Source organism: Ricinus communis, chromosome 8, assembly GCF_019578655.1.
Source record: "Ricinus communis isolate WT05 ecotype wild-type chromosome 8, ASM1957865v1, whole genome shotgun sequence".
In the NCBI taxonomy this organism is placed as follows: domain Eukaryota; kingdom Viridiplantae; phylum Streptophyta; class Magnoliopsida; order Malpighiales; family Euphorbiaceae; genus Ricinus; species Ricinus communis.
In genome coordinates, this window is record NC_063263.1 from 9,287,925 (window position 1) to 9,302,991 (window position 15,067).

Genomic DNA, 15,067 nt, shown 5'->3' on the forward strand with positions numbered 1-15,067 from the left:
CCTTGAGCTGTTGGCCTTGCTGAATGTATCTGGTAATGAATAAGAGAGGAAAATGAACAAGAAATAGCATGAAAAGCTAAGAAGGATATGCCTTTTATCTCTGGTAGCCATAATTGCCAGGTTTTGAATATAAAGATGAGCGTAAAGCATCAACAGTCGTACAACAATTAGCTGTTTATTTTGACTTTAGACTTTGGATACAGAGACAATTCCCATGTTTTCTTTGGTAAAATTTGAAACTATATTTACTATATTTTGACATTACAAAACTCATTTAAACATTAAAATAAGACCCAGAATATGGTATCTTGTGACTATCTAGATGTAGACTGGTCCTTCTTGCTACACAAGAAAATAATATTATCTGTTCATTTGTTTCTGTACTCTGTCCCATAACCTTGTTCTATTCTTCCTCACCTAATTACTATTCTATTTGTGGTTTACAGTGTACATCCAAAACTAAAGTCACATGTAGTAGATCTCATAAGTATTGATGTTCTTATGGGTGTATGGTCAACGAGTGTTCGTTGAAAATTCTGTTCATTAATTTTTTTATTTGGTTTGAAAAATGCCCTGTTTTCAATTGCTGAAAGCAATAGATGTCAAATGATGCAAAATCTGTTGTTGATTCTACTCTAACAAAGCTATAAAAAGGCATAGTTCATAAAAATGATTAAAGTATTTGAACCATCCTGTTGTGTTGTATCAGAAATCTTGACTCTGAAATATTGTATATTAATCAATCATTATCATTCAGTACATGATTAGCAGCCCTGTTGAGTGTTGACATGTTGTGTATAATCTATATTGATGAAGATGATTTCTCCCTTGTTCACAAAAAAAGAAAAAGATTTCTCCTCTTTTATCTTGCTTCCATCTCACTGATTGATACACCATTTTGTGACAAGCAGTCCTGCTTCTGCTCTAAAATCTCTGTATACTGAAAGTTCTTCCTATAGTAAAATGCAGGTTGGTTCGGAGAAGGCAGTTGATTAGCTTCATTGTATATCATAGATGTAACATCTAGCATGCTGGGCCGATCCATTGGGTTCTCTTGCACACATAAGAGACCTATATGAATGCATCTTAACACTTCAGTCTGATCTGGGTCACCAATTATTGGATCAGTCAGCTCCAAAACTCTCTCTTCTATCCATAAATTCCATGCCTAAATCATTTCACTTCTTAGAATTAGTCGAGCTTCAGGTCTCATAACAAAATAAGATAAAGATCAAATAAGGTGATTGAGATATATTCTTGACTTTGAAACTCACATATGCTATGAGACTGAGTGGACCATCAGAGTATTGGAAACTATTGTTCTTCTTGCCACTAACAATTTCCAGCAACAAGACTCCAAAACTGAACACATCTGACTTTGTTGAGAAAATGCCCTCCATTGCATACTCTGGAGACATATAGCCACTGCAGTTGAAACTTGGTTGAGCATTAACAGCAGGAATGATGCCTGTATGATTTATGTGAGTATAACTAGATGTATGCATTTTCTTTCTTTCACTTACTATGTTCCAACAACTGTGTTAGTGTTTGCTTTTGTTTCTTCTGATCCAAATATCCTTGCCATGCCAAAATCTGATATTTTTGGATTCATCTTGCTATCAAGCAAAATGTTGCCAGCCTTCAAATCTCTGTGTATTATTTTCAACCTTGAATATTTATGTAGGTAAAGAAGCCCTTGAATAATCCCTTCAATTATGTTGAACCGTTTTCTCCAGTCTAGGACATTTTTATCTATAGGATCTGTTCAGAAGCTACATGTGTGAGTAATAGAAAGAAAAGCATTGAAAAGAATGTTGATGAACTCCTAAACAAAGTTTTAGTGTACTGACCAAACAGGAACAAATCAAGGCTTTTGTTAGGCATGTACTCGTAGATGAGTATTTTTTCTTCTTTCTCAATGCAGCAACCTACAAGCCTGACAAGATTATTGTGTTGCAGTTTGGCAATTACTTTTATTTCATTCCCAAACTCAACTGATCCTTGTCGGGAGTTTGTTGAAAGTCTTTTCATTGCTACTTCTTGACCATCTGGTAATTTTCCCTGAAAACAGTGACTACTTAGTCCTGAAGCAAGATTTTCTTTGCTATCTCAACTCTATATAAGCCAAAAGCTCTTGGAGATATACCTTATAAACAGGTCCATATCCTCCTTGTCCGAGCTTATTGGTAGAGGCAAAATTGTTTGTTGCTGATGCTACAGTTTCAAACTTGAAAAACTGCAATTCATGGCTACTCTTTTCATGTGTATTAGGTGTGTAATTTGCATCCATACCCAGTTCATGTAGAAGCATTTCTTTATCAGTGTCAGTTTTCTTCATTGATTGAAGATACTGCTTCAATATCTCCTTGTATTTTCTCCAGAATGGCATGAGTTTTTCCTTGTAGTTTCTCAGTAACTGCAGTAGATGTTCAGGATTCGCCAGCCAGTAGCTAGTCGCAGACCACATTGGGATCACAACAGTTTCCTTTAATTTAAACCACATTGGGAGGAAAACAGCTTCCTTAAATTTAGACCACATTGGGATCACAGCTTCCTTAAATTTAGACCACATTGGGATCACAGATTCCTTAAATTTAGACCACATTGTGATCATAACAGCTTCCTTAAATTTAGACAACACTGGGGTCATAACAGCTTCCTTAAATTTTCTCCATAACAGATAGCATGAGAATAACAAGAGGGTTATAATCAGAGATCCTGCTGCAGCTATAACTAACCACCAAACCCATTTCTTTTCTGCAATGACAAGCAAATTTACTACTGGTCAGCTTTTTGTTTCTAACAATGCAACCTTTATTTACTAATCTTATACTTGTCTTTTGGCAAAATTTAAGCCTATACGTTATGTAACAGTTGGATATTACATTTGTGTATTTCAAAATTGAAAAATTTAATAACCTGCGGAAGTGAGATATTTTACCTTCTGATTTGAGGACGAAAACAGGCCGCCAGTGTCTTCCGTCTGCAGATGATTCAATGGTGACTTTGCTCCAAATCTCACAGCCAGTTCCATCAATCTCATTTGTGGGCGAATACGCAACACAAGAACAATTCCTCAAGCATTTTTCAAGACAATCATCCAAACTCAAATGATCACTTTCATTGAACTTGAATGAATCGCCAGAAACAGCCGCAGTTTCATACTCAAACTCAGTAGCTTTCTTCGGGCAGATTGGACGACTCTGAACACATCCAATTGTATTCATGTAATCATATTGACTTCTGCACGAGATCAATGGTCTTGCAAAAGATGAGCTTAGACCAAAATCATTAATCCATAACATTGGAAAATATTTAGCATTCTCGCTTGCATTATAAGTAAAATATGTTTCATTCTCATTAGAAAAATAGCGAAAATGATATCCTTCCTGCGCAGATAACATGTGCCAGAATTTGAAACCACCATCTACCCAATTCCCACTAATCCAGTACACATCCCCTGCCCACCAGATTATCAATTGATTCATGCCATTACGATCCATTCCAAAGGTAAAAGAGCCTATAGCTGGTGACTGAGTATTAATCCATGATGTTAGAGACCAACTATGCCCAGTTTGCAGGTTGATTCCAATCTTCATTCCAGGAAAAAGTGCATGTGTAGGATAATCAAAACTTTGCCACAGCAAGCGACTTGCAGATCTATTCGTATATAATTCGCGCAGCACAAGATTACCAGAATCAAGCAAAGTAGCAGTTATGTTAGTATTGTTACCTGACTTTTGGACTGAAGTTAAAGAAATATTATCTCCGCCACTACCATATGAAATCTTCAAATTTCCATCTCGGCCTATTGTAAGAATTCCTGACTTGTCCACGATTGGGTTGTTCCTGTTGGCAACCCAGACAACCTTCGATGACAGTTCGAACTCGTTTATACTTTCCTGTTCATCAGTCATGTTGTACCATATTCCTAGGTAATGCTTGTCGCTCCTGAAAAATCTTAACAAGAAGATTCCTGAAGCTGAAACCAATTGATCCCCATCTTTTAGCTTCTGGCCTTGTAGTAATGTGTCCGTCACTGACCATGAAGACCCCAAAAGAAGCATGAAGCAGGAAAGGATTACCAGGATGGGTTTTGTCCATTCGGTAATCATTAATGCAAGGTCAAGTTGTTCTGCAACAGCTGAAAGGATAACACTTGTAGTTAAACAAATTAACCCGCAAACGATGGTTGAATTAGTTATATGATGATTAAGCAGACCCACAAAAGAAATTTGTGAGCATCAATGGAGGTTGATAGATTAAAATAGGGGAGACTTGAGGAAATGTGACAGAGAATCAATGGAGGTTTTCTTGAAGAAATTTCAATCAGCTGCAAGAACATATTGGCCTTATGCTGGTATTAATTCTAGATGTTATAGTTTGAAATAATGACTACAAATATTCAATGCGACTAAGTCAAAATGTTTAATCTATGACTATTATACATATGAAGGTCACAAGAAACACCTTCAACGTGCCTTTGTAGTAATATGTACAAATTTTAGGATGAAATCATAAATAACTTTTTTAAAAAAATAAAATTAAAAAAAAAGTTGGGGAATTTTTCTGAAAAAAAAGAAACAAGAAAGAAAAGCTAACAACCGTAGGAGATAATTTAGCCAACAAATGGAATTGGATAAATATAATATTTGTCACCAAAATCCAAATTATTTTTGCATTCATATATGTAATGAAGCCTCTGAAAAATTTGAACAAATGCACAAATTGACCCCTGAACTTGTATAATTAAAGTATTATAATATATGGACTCAAATGGCTGATGTAAAAGGCTAATAAGTGTGTCTCATGGAAGTTAAGGGTGGCAATAGGCTAATCAGGACAAGTTAGGGTTAATTTGGCCATGTGACCATCCATCTTATTAATAACATATCCTTTAATTTTTAAAAGATGGTAAAGAAATGCGTCACCCACCTTATAATATTAATGAATATATTGATTACATATACGCATTGGAATTTACATTTTTTTTTTTCTTCTTTTGTAACTTATAAATATACATCTGTTCATTCACTGACTCTTCTTAACAGTTTTGTTGGGTTGGCCATAAGAGAGCTAGAGAATTGAAGCTCAGCTCCTGGCCACAATTCCTTAGGCTGACAAAATAGAGTAAGACAATACAAGATTAAATTCGAATAATGACAAAAGGAATTAACATAAAATATTAAAATGATTATAATATTTGTATCTATCTATTCATTGAATAATAACCACATGGATTTTTATGAAGTTTTTTTCTCATTTTAATAAAAAAGGTTTGTCTTACTTGAAATTCATATATTTGGTATGCATACAAAATAAGAGTATGAATTAATCCATAGAATTAAAAATTTACACAAACCTAGATTCAAAAGAACTTATTCTAAAGGATGCTTGAGTATAAAACTATATGATTATTAAGAACATTCATGAATTCATCCGAAATTCGTGGAAAACACATATACAACTTTAATTAAAAAAAGAAAAGAATAATTGCTTAAAATGAGAAATCATCATTTAATAGATTTTGCTAAATAAAAAATATTAGATTTATCCTAATAATTTTCGCCTAAATCCACAAATTTTGCAAAATTTTCATAATGAAAAATTAATCAAATATACTGTGTAGCCGGAGAATTTTGCTATCGCTCTTCAGACTACATTCTAGAAATAAAATTGAACAATGATAGATTAATTAATGGCTCAAGAGTCAAGACTGCAGTTTACTAAAACAAATCAAGAATCAACAAAATAAACTTGGCACTGTTAAAAAAAGAAATCTTGATAGTACTATTAATTCTTTCTGCTTACAAGACCCATTAATTTGCAACTGTCAAACTACTGGGCAAGAAAAGATGACTAATCCATTAGCACCCTAAAGCCGGTGCCACCAGAAAAAAAAAATTCCAAGAAAAGCTATCCATCACATTACAACAAACCTTACCCATACATCAACATCTAATACTAAAAAAGAAACAAGAAAGAAATGAAAAAAAGTAATAGCTACTGCTTGTAAACCCTAACCCTAGATGGTAATGATGTGATTACTGAAAAGCCCATTCATTCTCTTTACGAACTTCCGCTTCTTCTTCAGGAGTGTAATCATTAACAATATTAAACATCTTTCTAATCTTATCAACAGTCTTTCCATTCATCAAATCAGCGACAGCTTTACAAAGCAAATCTAAAAGAAACTGAATTTCAAGATAGTTGGCAGCCAATATTAGATCAAAAATCATTACTTGATCACCACTCACTTCTTTAACAAAATCCTCGTCGTACCTTTTAAGCATTTCGCTATTCTCACCAGACAGAGCGTGGCGCCCTTCCAAGTACTGGATAGTTTTTGACAGTGTTTTTCCGGCGACATTAGGTAAAGGAATGACGATTTTATCATCGGATGACGACGATGTGTCTTCTAGCAAGTATTTGATTGTTTTGGACTCCATTGCCACTGGTTCTATTACGTCGAATAGTAGATTGTCTTCTGATTTGAGCGCGACGATTTTTGAAGATGTGGCAGCGTCGGAGTCAGTGCTGGAGGAGGAAAGTAAAAGAGACATTTTGATCGGAAAACCTAACTTTTGGGATTGTGGGAGAAAAAGGAAGCAGATAAGAGGGTATTTATAGAGAGGGTTTTGTGGTAGCTTGTCTGATACTGAATTGCTGATGTCCGTTGGATGAGGAGAAGGGGAAAAGATCTTGATCTCATGGTGGATTTGTCATTTTCTAAGGGAATGGATTTTTGTTAATATTAAATAATAAAAAATGGGTAATACGTACGTACATGTTGATTACTCAACGAGAAGATACAAAATAAACTTTTAATTAGGCTGTTAATTCCTCCGTGTTAATCCCAATGCTAATAATTTGATGCTTATAATTAAGTTTAAGTCTAACTACTTGGAATTAGGATTGCTGTAATGGGAAATACTAACAGCACGAGGAAGAGGAAGAGGAAGAGGAAGAGGAAGAAGAAGAACGAAGGACAGAAAGGTACTCAAAAACAGGGTTTTGAAGAATGTAACTGTATTGACTGAATTGTTGACTTACAACACACATTAAATACATGAAGCTCATAACTAACTTCATTACCACAGCCTATACAAACAGAACACGTGTCCTTTAAAGATTAGGGAATAACAAACTTCTAATTAGTTTGTACAACATCTCACTGACAAAAATATTTCATATTATATAATGTTATTATATATTTTAAGATATTCTCATCGTGTTAATTTGGTATTATATATTAATTTATATAAATATCAGCATTATATTTACTTAATTTTAAAATTAAATTATTAAATAAAATTTCTGAGCTCTGATACAAATTTTTTATTGCTTTAAGTTTTAAAAATTATAGAATGATTCCCAAATCTGCCTATTTAGAATATAATGACCTATATTAAAAAGTTTATTAAAAGTATTTTAATAAGAAAGTAGTTAAAATTAGTTGTATTAACTGAAATAAACTACTATACAATTTGAAAATAGCCTATTAAATGTAGATGGAAAAAGTAATTAATCCAAGTATAGCTTAGAGGATTAGAGAACGTGGCCACGAACCACGGTATCAGGGGTTTGAATCACTCCTCGCCTACAACCGGCCACCAAAGGGTATCATACCACCTAGAACAACGTTTTCCCTTTATCATTTAAAGAAAATTTCGATTTACACCCAGCACTGAAAACCATCTTTACATTGGATGGTTTGATTTTTTTATGATTCCTCTGACTATCAAATGAAATGTGAATAACCCGTCCTTCTCAGTTCTTTTATGTATACTTTCCCTGCTTTTATTGCTAAACCTTATAAAAATTGTATTGATTCTTATCAGAAAAAGACAGGATTAACCGAGGCCGTTCAAACAGATACAAGAGGCTTTCTATTTGATTGTATCAAAATGCCCAAAGCCTATTAAATCTAGATGAAAAAAGTAATTAATCCAAGTATTTAATTTATTAAATTTTATTAAGAGTAAAAATTATAAAATAATTTGAAACTAATGTAATATAGATTTAAAGTCAATAAATTACTAAATACAAAGAGAAAAACCATTCTAAAATATACAAACTATATATTTAGTCTTTAATTCAACAAGCGATTATCAAGAAGAAAATCATGCTCTAAAAGAATTTCACAACGACGATAATCTTTTTATAGGGAACACAATTCGTTCCCTTCTTTTTTCAATAATACATATATAAAGAATATTTTCATTTTTATATATTGTAATTTCTAAAATTATTTGTATTTAATAATTATTAAAATTAAAATTTTATCAGAAATCATAAGCACTAAAATTAAAAAGAACACTAAAAAACAATGATGGTTAGAGTATTTTTTTAAATATTATAATAATTAATAATTAAAAAGAATGTTTTCCAAAAAAAATAAATATTAAATAATAATTTTATTAATTAATGCTCCAGTGACTAACTGATAATCAGTATAACAAGAGGCATGATTGTGTCTATATACTTCCTCCGACCTCATTTTAACAGTTCTCTTTTCCTTTTTATTTGTGCATCTTAGAATATAGTTCATTATTTTAGTGATTTAATAACTAATTATTAAAAATGTATTTTATTAATTAATATAAATAATATTATGAAATATATTAATTTAACAAGAAAATTAATATATATAAAATTTTAACAAGAAAATTCTTGAAAATAATGATATTAATTTAAAAAATCTAAATTTCTTAATTCGTGTGCTATCAAATTGGGAAGAAAAGAGTAATATAATATCCTATATTCCTTAGTCTTTTTGGAATTATTCGGTTTATTATCCTTCAAAAAGGATTTTATTAGAGCGGAAATCTTCCTAAAATAAAATTATTGGGGAAGAAGTGTGTTTTGTTCCACAATTTTTGGCCTTTCTTGGTGAATAACTGTTTTTAACTTCCTATTTTGCAACATGTTACATAAACACAGAGAGAAAATAGAAAAATTAATCAAATGTTGGCCTATAAATATGTAATATATTTTATAAGAATATGTAATATATTTTATTAAATAATATAAATGTATTGATTAGTTTATTTATTACCATTAATCACTCATTATTAAAATTTGATAATATACTTAAGTAAATAGACTGGCCCAATGTTTTGCAGCAAAAACCTAAGCCCAATTGTTTAGATTTCTCCGTCACCTCTCTCTGTCTTTCTTCTTTTTTTCTTTTCAAAAGTTTTGCAGTTTGTTCATTGACTTCACAAAGAAGGGTAGGTATGAACAGCAGTTGAAGATTGGCAGCTAACCCCATAATTTTCATCCCTGTGTAACAACAGCTGAATTCCACTCTCTCTCTTTATCTCTCAAAAGTATTTAAGAAAAAAAAATGACCTTACTCATTTCTCTTCATTGTCTTCCTCAATATTGAAAAATCATGGTACGTATAGACTATATATGCATGTGCCGATCTTTATCGCTTTTCTTGTACATAAACTTTATTGGGTCATCTTGAATTGTATATGTATTGGTTTTTTTGCAGTCTCTGATGCCACTTATGGTGCGGTCACTGGCAAGGTTTTGCATATCACTAGCATTACACCCAGCTGCCTCTCTGACAACCTTATTGTATTACAGTAATCTTCTTCCAAGAAACTTGAACTTGGAGAGATTGGTTCGACAAGACTTGCTTCATCATGAAAACCATTTGTTTAATTTCCTCATCAGTGTCTTGAGATGTTTCTGGTAGTTTTCATTTTCCATATTAAGTTATTTTTCTTTTTTCTAATAAAGTAGCCATGTTCAAGTGAAATTAATAATTTTTTCTTTTTCCAAATCCAATTCTATTTCAGAGAGCGATTGCATACTGCGTTACTCGAGGGCGTATCTTTGTCCGGTCTGAGGAAATCTTTGCATGCCTTCGTTACCTTTTAGGAGGCCTGCGCCCTTTTGCAATAAATTCATGGATGGGTTAACAAGTTTTACGTATCTGTGATAAGAAACAAGGATTTTTGTGAAGAGAAAGTTATGTAATTATAAATTTGAATAAATCACTAATTACCCATATGATGTTAGGCCTATTAAAGTAGTCAGTTTTTCTTATTATATTGAAAGCTCATTGATTTTTTTATGTTTCTAACTTCTATTTCTACGTTTAAAGTCAATACACTCAAAAATTAAATTAAATTAATTAATTTGAACTTTAGATTTATTATTAAATATTAAGTTTTTCCATTTTTCAGAGATAAAAAGAGCAAGATTCTTTTAACACAGATTAATTTTAATATTTAATAAAAATAATTTATTAATATTTTCTTTACTTACTCTTTACTTTTTTATTTTTAGCAAAAAATATAATCAAAATGAAATTTAAACGTGTTATAAATACTAAAATTTAGAGCAATATTATAATTTACTATATAACATAAAAACTGAAAGCCTTTAATGTTTTAAAAAGATTTTTTCTCGAGTAATGTAATAGGCTATAAAATTTGTAATGTTAAAGGGGAAAATTATGTTCAGATTAAGAAAAATTAAAAAATAAAGACAATTAAAATTCTTAATTTTGTGTATCTAGTATTTGATATTTTGTTAGGTGAACAATATAGGAAATATGCAAATACTGGATTGGCCTAAAGAGCCTTAATGGGCCTATAATTCTCAGTTGCCTATTGCAAATTATTTGTCCACGGCCCAGGCAATACCCATTCTTCTTCTTTTTTTGTACATGAATTTCAATGATATACACTTTTGGGAAATTGAAGAACTAGAGGCTTGAGGGAGCCATCAAATAATATATATATAAGTGATGGATTTATATAATACTTTCATAGCTTTCAAGTACTCAAATCAGACTCATCCAAATTCATCTAATGAAAGACAAAGAGTGTGCCAAATTGTCTCGTTTCCCCGTATGTCCATATGGATCAGGCCTTATTTTTCTTGGCATTCATTAATAAAAATTGCAGTATCAGCAAGTATTTTCCAAACCCCAAAAAGGGAACAAAAAAAGATATAGTTAATTCATTATGAAGCAACTGGGTAGCTAGAAGATGGTAATTAGCAACCTAAAACCTAACCCCATTAGAATCCAAGCCGAACCAACTTCAACGTGCTCCTTTTCAGCTGCTAGTTAGGAGCCAATTAACTGCCAGCTCAGCTGCTCAAAACTCTTTCCATGTGAAATTGCTTGAATAAAAGTTTACAGCTTCCAAAGTACCTGATTTTTTGTCTAATTAACAAATCACTTTCTTGGCTTTTTGTCCACCAAATCCATATGCTTTTATAAACCAAAAGTCAGTCACACTTTTATATGAAATTTTGATTAATTTAAACCAAAGATTCAGTAAATTTTTTACATATTATCCAATAAGTACTTTACTCAAAATTAATTATGGAATCAAAATTCACCATGGTAAAAAGAAAATTATGGATAATTAGAATTTAGAACCAAATTGCTTGCGATGAAAGGAAGAAGAAGAAGATGATGTAGTGCAAGTAATAGCAGCTAGCTGTGAACGCATCATGCATGTGATCGTTGGTGGGAATCCCATGATATATATAGCACGTGATTTATGGGACCCATATTAACGATCCCCCCTGTGATGTGAACTATTGTGTGACATTGTCAGTAATCTCAACGACTTCATCAGTTAATTAACCAACTAATAACAATAGTACGAGATTTCCATGTTCCAATGTGTCTTAGGGATTTTCTTTTTTAGTTTTTAAAATTTTCTTATATATATATTGATTTGGCTACTCCCTCGGGCGACCACGTCACCAGCAAAATCTATTTTAGTAATGTCAGACATTTCTTTTTTAATTAGTGAAGATTATTCTTCTTAATTAACAATTTAATCTTGCTCTGTTATTCAACATTTGTTGTTTAAGTTAGCAAGCAGGAGACAGTCACGATTTAAAAAATAGCTCTCACATGCTTTCAGTTCTTAAAATTAAGGAAGTCTCTGCCAAATCAATGATTGATTGATCATTAATTTGACATATATATATATATATATATATATATATATATTACAATTTTTTTAAATATGAATATTCTATTAATAAATATATCATAATATAAAATATAAAAATAAACATCAAACATCAAAAAATACAAATAAAGAAATCTATTTGTAACAATCATCAATCGTGTTGACAGAGCAATAAATTGTAGTTCTGCCAGAATAACGCTCAACTCTATGACACTAAGTCACATATCGACTTTATAAATATTTTTTAATAAGCCCGATTATTTAAATATCGAATTTAATTTTTTTTTTCTCTTCACCATTCTCAGAGAAGAACCCAATACTTCTATAACGAATGACCATAAAACCCTTATAAGAGAATTCAAAATTCTCATAATAGAAAACTATAAAACTCTTTAAAAATATTAATATTTATTTATTAAAATTAATTAATAATAAAAAAGAAGAAAAAAGAACCACCGTTGATGATCTGAAAATGACATGCGGTGGACTAAAAGATAAAAATTTGATAAAGATTAAAAAAAAAGAGGGGCGGCTAGGCTAGGATTTTCTAATTGTGTATAACAACTTAATCACTTATTAATATAGTGCATTGCGTCCAGCGAAAATATGAATAATAAGTATCTCTTAACGCTTTGTATTAGACAATAAACAAGTGATAAAAAGTTAAAATCGCGTTAATCTAGTGATAAATTGACTAGGTTTCAAAATATTTCTTAAAGATTATTGGACATTTACTATTTACAATGCCCCAATCAGCTATAATAATTCATTTTAGCCACTCTTTTTGTAAGTAGGTGTATTTTATGGATACTACATAAAAGAATTTCAATTATTAAATTAACATGCAATATCAATTTAAACTGTATTGTCAAAAAGATTTGAGTGCTTCTAATAAGGTGCTAGAAGAAGAAGAAGAGATAAATAGGCAGCTACTTAGATGTTGAACAAAATAATTAAGAGGGGAATTATCAAAAGAAATTCAACCAAATCCTAAAAGGGTATTTCGAACTACATTCTAAATATATATATATATATATAGTTTTAAATTACAGATAGGAAAAGAGATTCAACCAGACGAATTGTAGGTGCTTTTATCTGAATAATTTTTAATTGATACTTACAGAATTTAATTTTTCATTTGCAATATTCTCTTAACCAATGTAAAAAAAAAAAAATTTAACTAATAACCACTAATTAAGGTTCACTATTTTACCTCATGTTATATTAATCATTAATTACTTCTAATGATTAGAAATACAAGTAAAATTGGCCTTTCTTGGGTAGGCATATGTCCATGATTACTATGACATAGATTCTCATGTTTCAACATATATAAAAACCATCTTAATGCATGGCAAAAATCATGCTGAAAAAGTTCCCTTTTTCCTCTGATTAGAAAGAAAACTCCCAAAAAAGGATCACAAACTTGACAAGCAAGTTGTGCTTTAATTTGGGGACATGGCATCATTTTCTTGCAGTATTTAACTTTATTTCTAGATTCAAAAAGGAAAAGGAAAGAGACTGTGTTCTTATTTTAATTTTCTCTCTTAAATATTATGTTATTCTTGACTTTAGCAAACAAAGAAAGAAGAAAGTGATGCACGATTAACAGTTCATAGTTTATATTAATTTGATTCACAATCCATTTGTAAGTAACATAAATCTTATACATCTCAAATCACATTATTACATCAAATAATTATTTAAAAAATATTGAGACACATATTATATTTAATTGAATTAAAACCAACCACAAAGATGATTATTTTAAAGGGCAAACTAATAACCTGCATAATAAGAAGCTACAGACAAACATTCTTTCGTTCCTCATGGCCACTGAATCTTCAATGAAGGAAAAGAAGAGAAGAAAATAAAAAAAGGAACTGCTTAGCAATGAAGCAGAATATTGTAGCAAGTATCCAAAATAGGGCAAAGTCATGGGTTGCATACAGCTGTGTGTTAGTAAGCCATTTTTATTGCAGCATTTTAGGGCCTGCATCATTTTCTTTTTTTTTGCTTTTTCATACAACAAGCAACTTGGTTGGTTCTTGATTTGTGACACTTGGATCTTTAATGTGATTTCTTGTATTTTAATCCTCAAATAACTCTCCAACTCTCTTAATGGAATAAGAACCAAATTATACCCATCAATCCACATAGTTATACTTAAATATATAAATTATTATTTATATATAAAGACAATCATATAGAGATATTGGATGGTTCAATATTATTATACAAATTGTTGGATTCAAGACTCGATCCTCTCTTTTAATATTGGGTTGAGAATTCATCCCCTAAGTGTGACTCACTTTACATCAAGAAATGGACTACTTTAGCTACAATGAATGTGTGATTGTCAAGAAACAAATTTCAAACTAATAAGAAATTCTATTTCATATATGCTTGCATGGACAAGACCAAGTACCATTCGCCCAAGAAACCAACAGCCGAAGAGACGATTGCTTGCTGCTAGTGAGTAACATCTATCGTATGATATACTCCTTTTCTCAATCATTATCTAATTAATTCCATAAAACAAACAACACATCCTACTACTTGAAATGAAATATTCAACTTTTAACCCAAGTCTAAATAGATTATTATTATTTTTTTATTTAGTGATCTAGAATAATTTAAAATATATATCGAACAAGAATTTTACAAGTGATAAAATATTATTTTTAAGAATTTTAATATAAATATAAATTATTATTATTTTTTAAACAATACACTTATTAATCTGTCGATTAATTTTTTTTTTTTAAAAACCAGACTCTTTATACGCTTTGATTAGCTAAAATACTATCCACATAAATAAAATCTTGGTAGATAAAATAATAAAGCAATTTTTAATTTTACCAGAAATTTAATCAGAAAGCTTGTCAACTTGTTTAACGGGCGACTACATATTTTTGTCTTTCTTATCTCTAAAATTTAGGAGCAGAATTTGATATTTTTCATGGATAATCTAATCTTGCACAATTCATTTTTGTAGGACATGATGTTACTACACAATTCTACAAAAATCAATCATAATTTATTATTATTATTATTTTTTTTATAAAATTCCATTTCTCTTCATATTCATAATAATTCATCCTTGTATT

At 30.8% G+C, this 15,067-nt stretch overlaps 2 protein-coding genes and 1 long non-coding RNA gene across 5 annotated transcripts; 1 reads left to right on the forward strand and 2 right to left on the reverse strand.

Annotated features, from left to right (window-relative positions):
• Positions 1-700: 700 nt before the first annotated feature.
• On the reverse strand, positions 701-5,119 carry LOC8274520 (G-type lectin S-receptor-like serine/threonine-protein kinase CES101). Of its 3 annotated transcripts, none has more exons than XM_048378725.1 (6): positions 2,942-5,115; positions 2,147-2,757; positions 1,851-2,061; positions 1,524-1,761; positions 1,275-1,437; positions 701-1,168 (listed from the first exon to the last, which is right to left on the reverse strand). In XM_048378725.1, exons 1-6 carry the CDS (start codon positions 4,113-4,115, stop codon positions 863-865), a joined length of 2,703 nt encoding a protein of 900 aa, XP_048234682.1. In that variant the 5' UTR covers positions 4,116-5,115; the 3' UTR covers positions 701-862. The 3 variants fall into 3 exon arrangements, with proteins under 3 accessions (XP_048234682.1, XP_015572867.2, XP_048234683.1); XM_015717381.3 differs by having other exon boundaries at positions 1,275-1,425; positions 2,942-5,114; XM_048378726.1 differs by lacking the exon at positions 701-1,168 and having other exon boundaries at positions 1,292-1,408; positions 2,942-5,119.
• A 647-nt stretch (positions 5,120-5,766) lies between these two features.
• LOC8274521 (SKP1-like protein 4) lies at positions 5,767-6,615 on the reverse strand. Its single transcript, XM_002516023.4, has one exon. The coding sequence runs from the start codon at positions 6,561-6,563 to the stop codon at positions 6,045-6,047; it is 519 nt and encodes a 172-aa protein (XP_002516069.1). The 5' UTR covers positions 6,564-6,615; the 3' UTR covers positions 5,767-6,044.
• Positions 6,616-9,257: 2,642 nt separating this feature from the next.
• Positions 9,258-10,024, forward strand: LOC112534352. The gene is made up of 3 exons (XR_003078651.2): positions 9,258-9,400; positions 9,503-9,705; positions 9,813-10,024. It is a non-coding gene; the product is annotated as an uncharacterized LOC112534352 (long non-coding RNA).
• Positions 10,025-15,067: the final 5,043 nt, after the last annotated feature.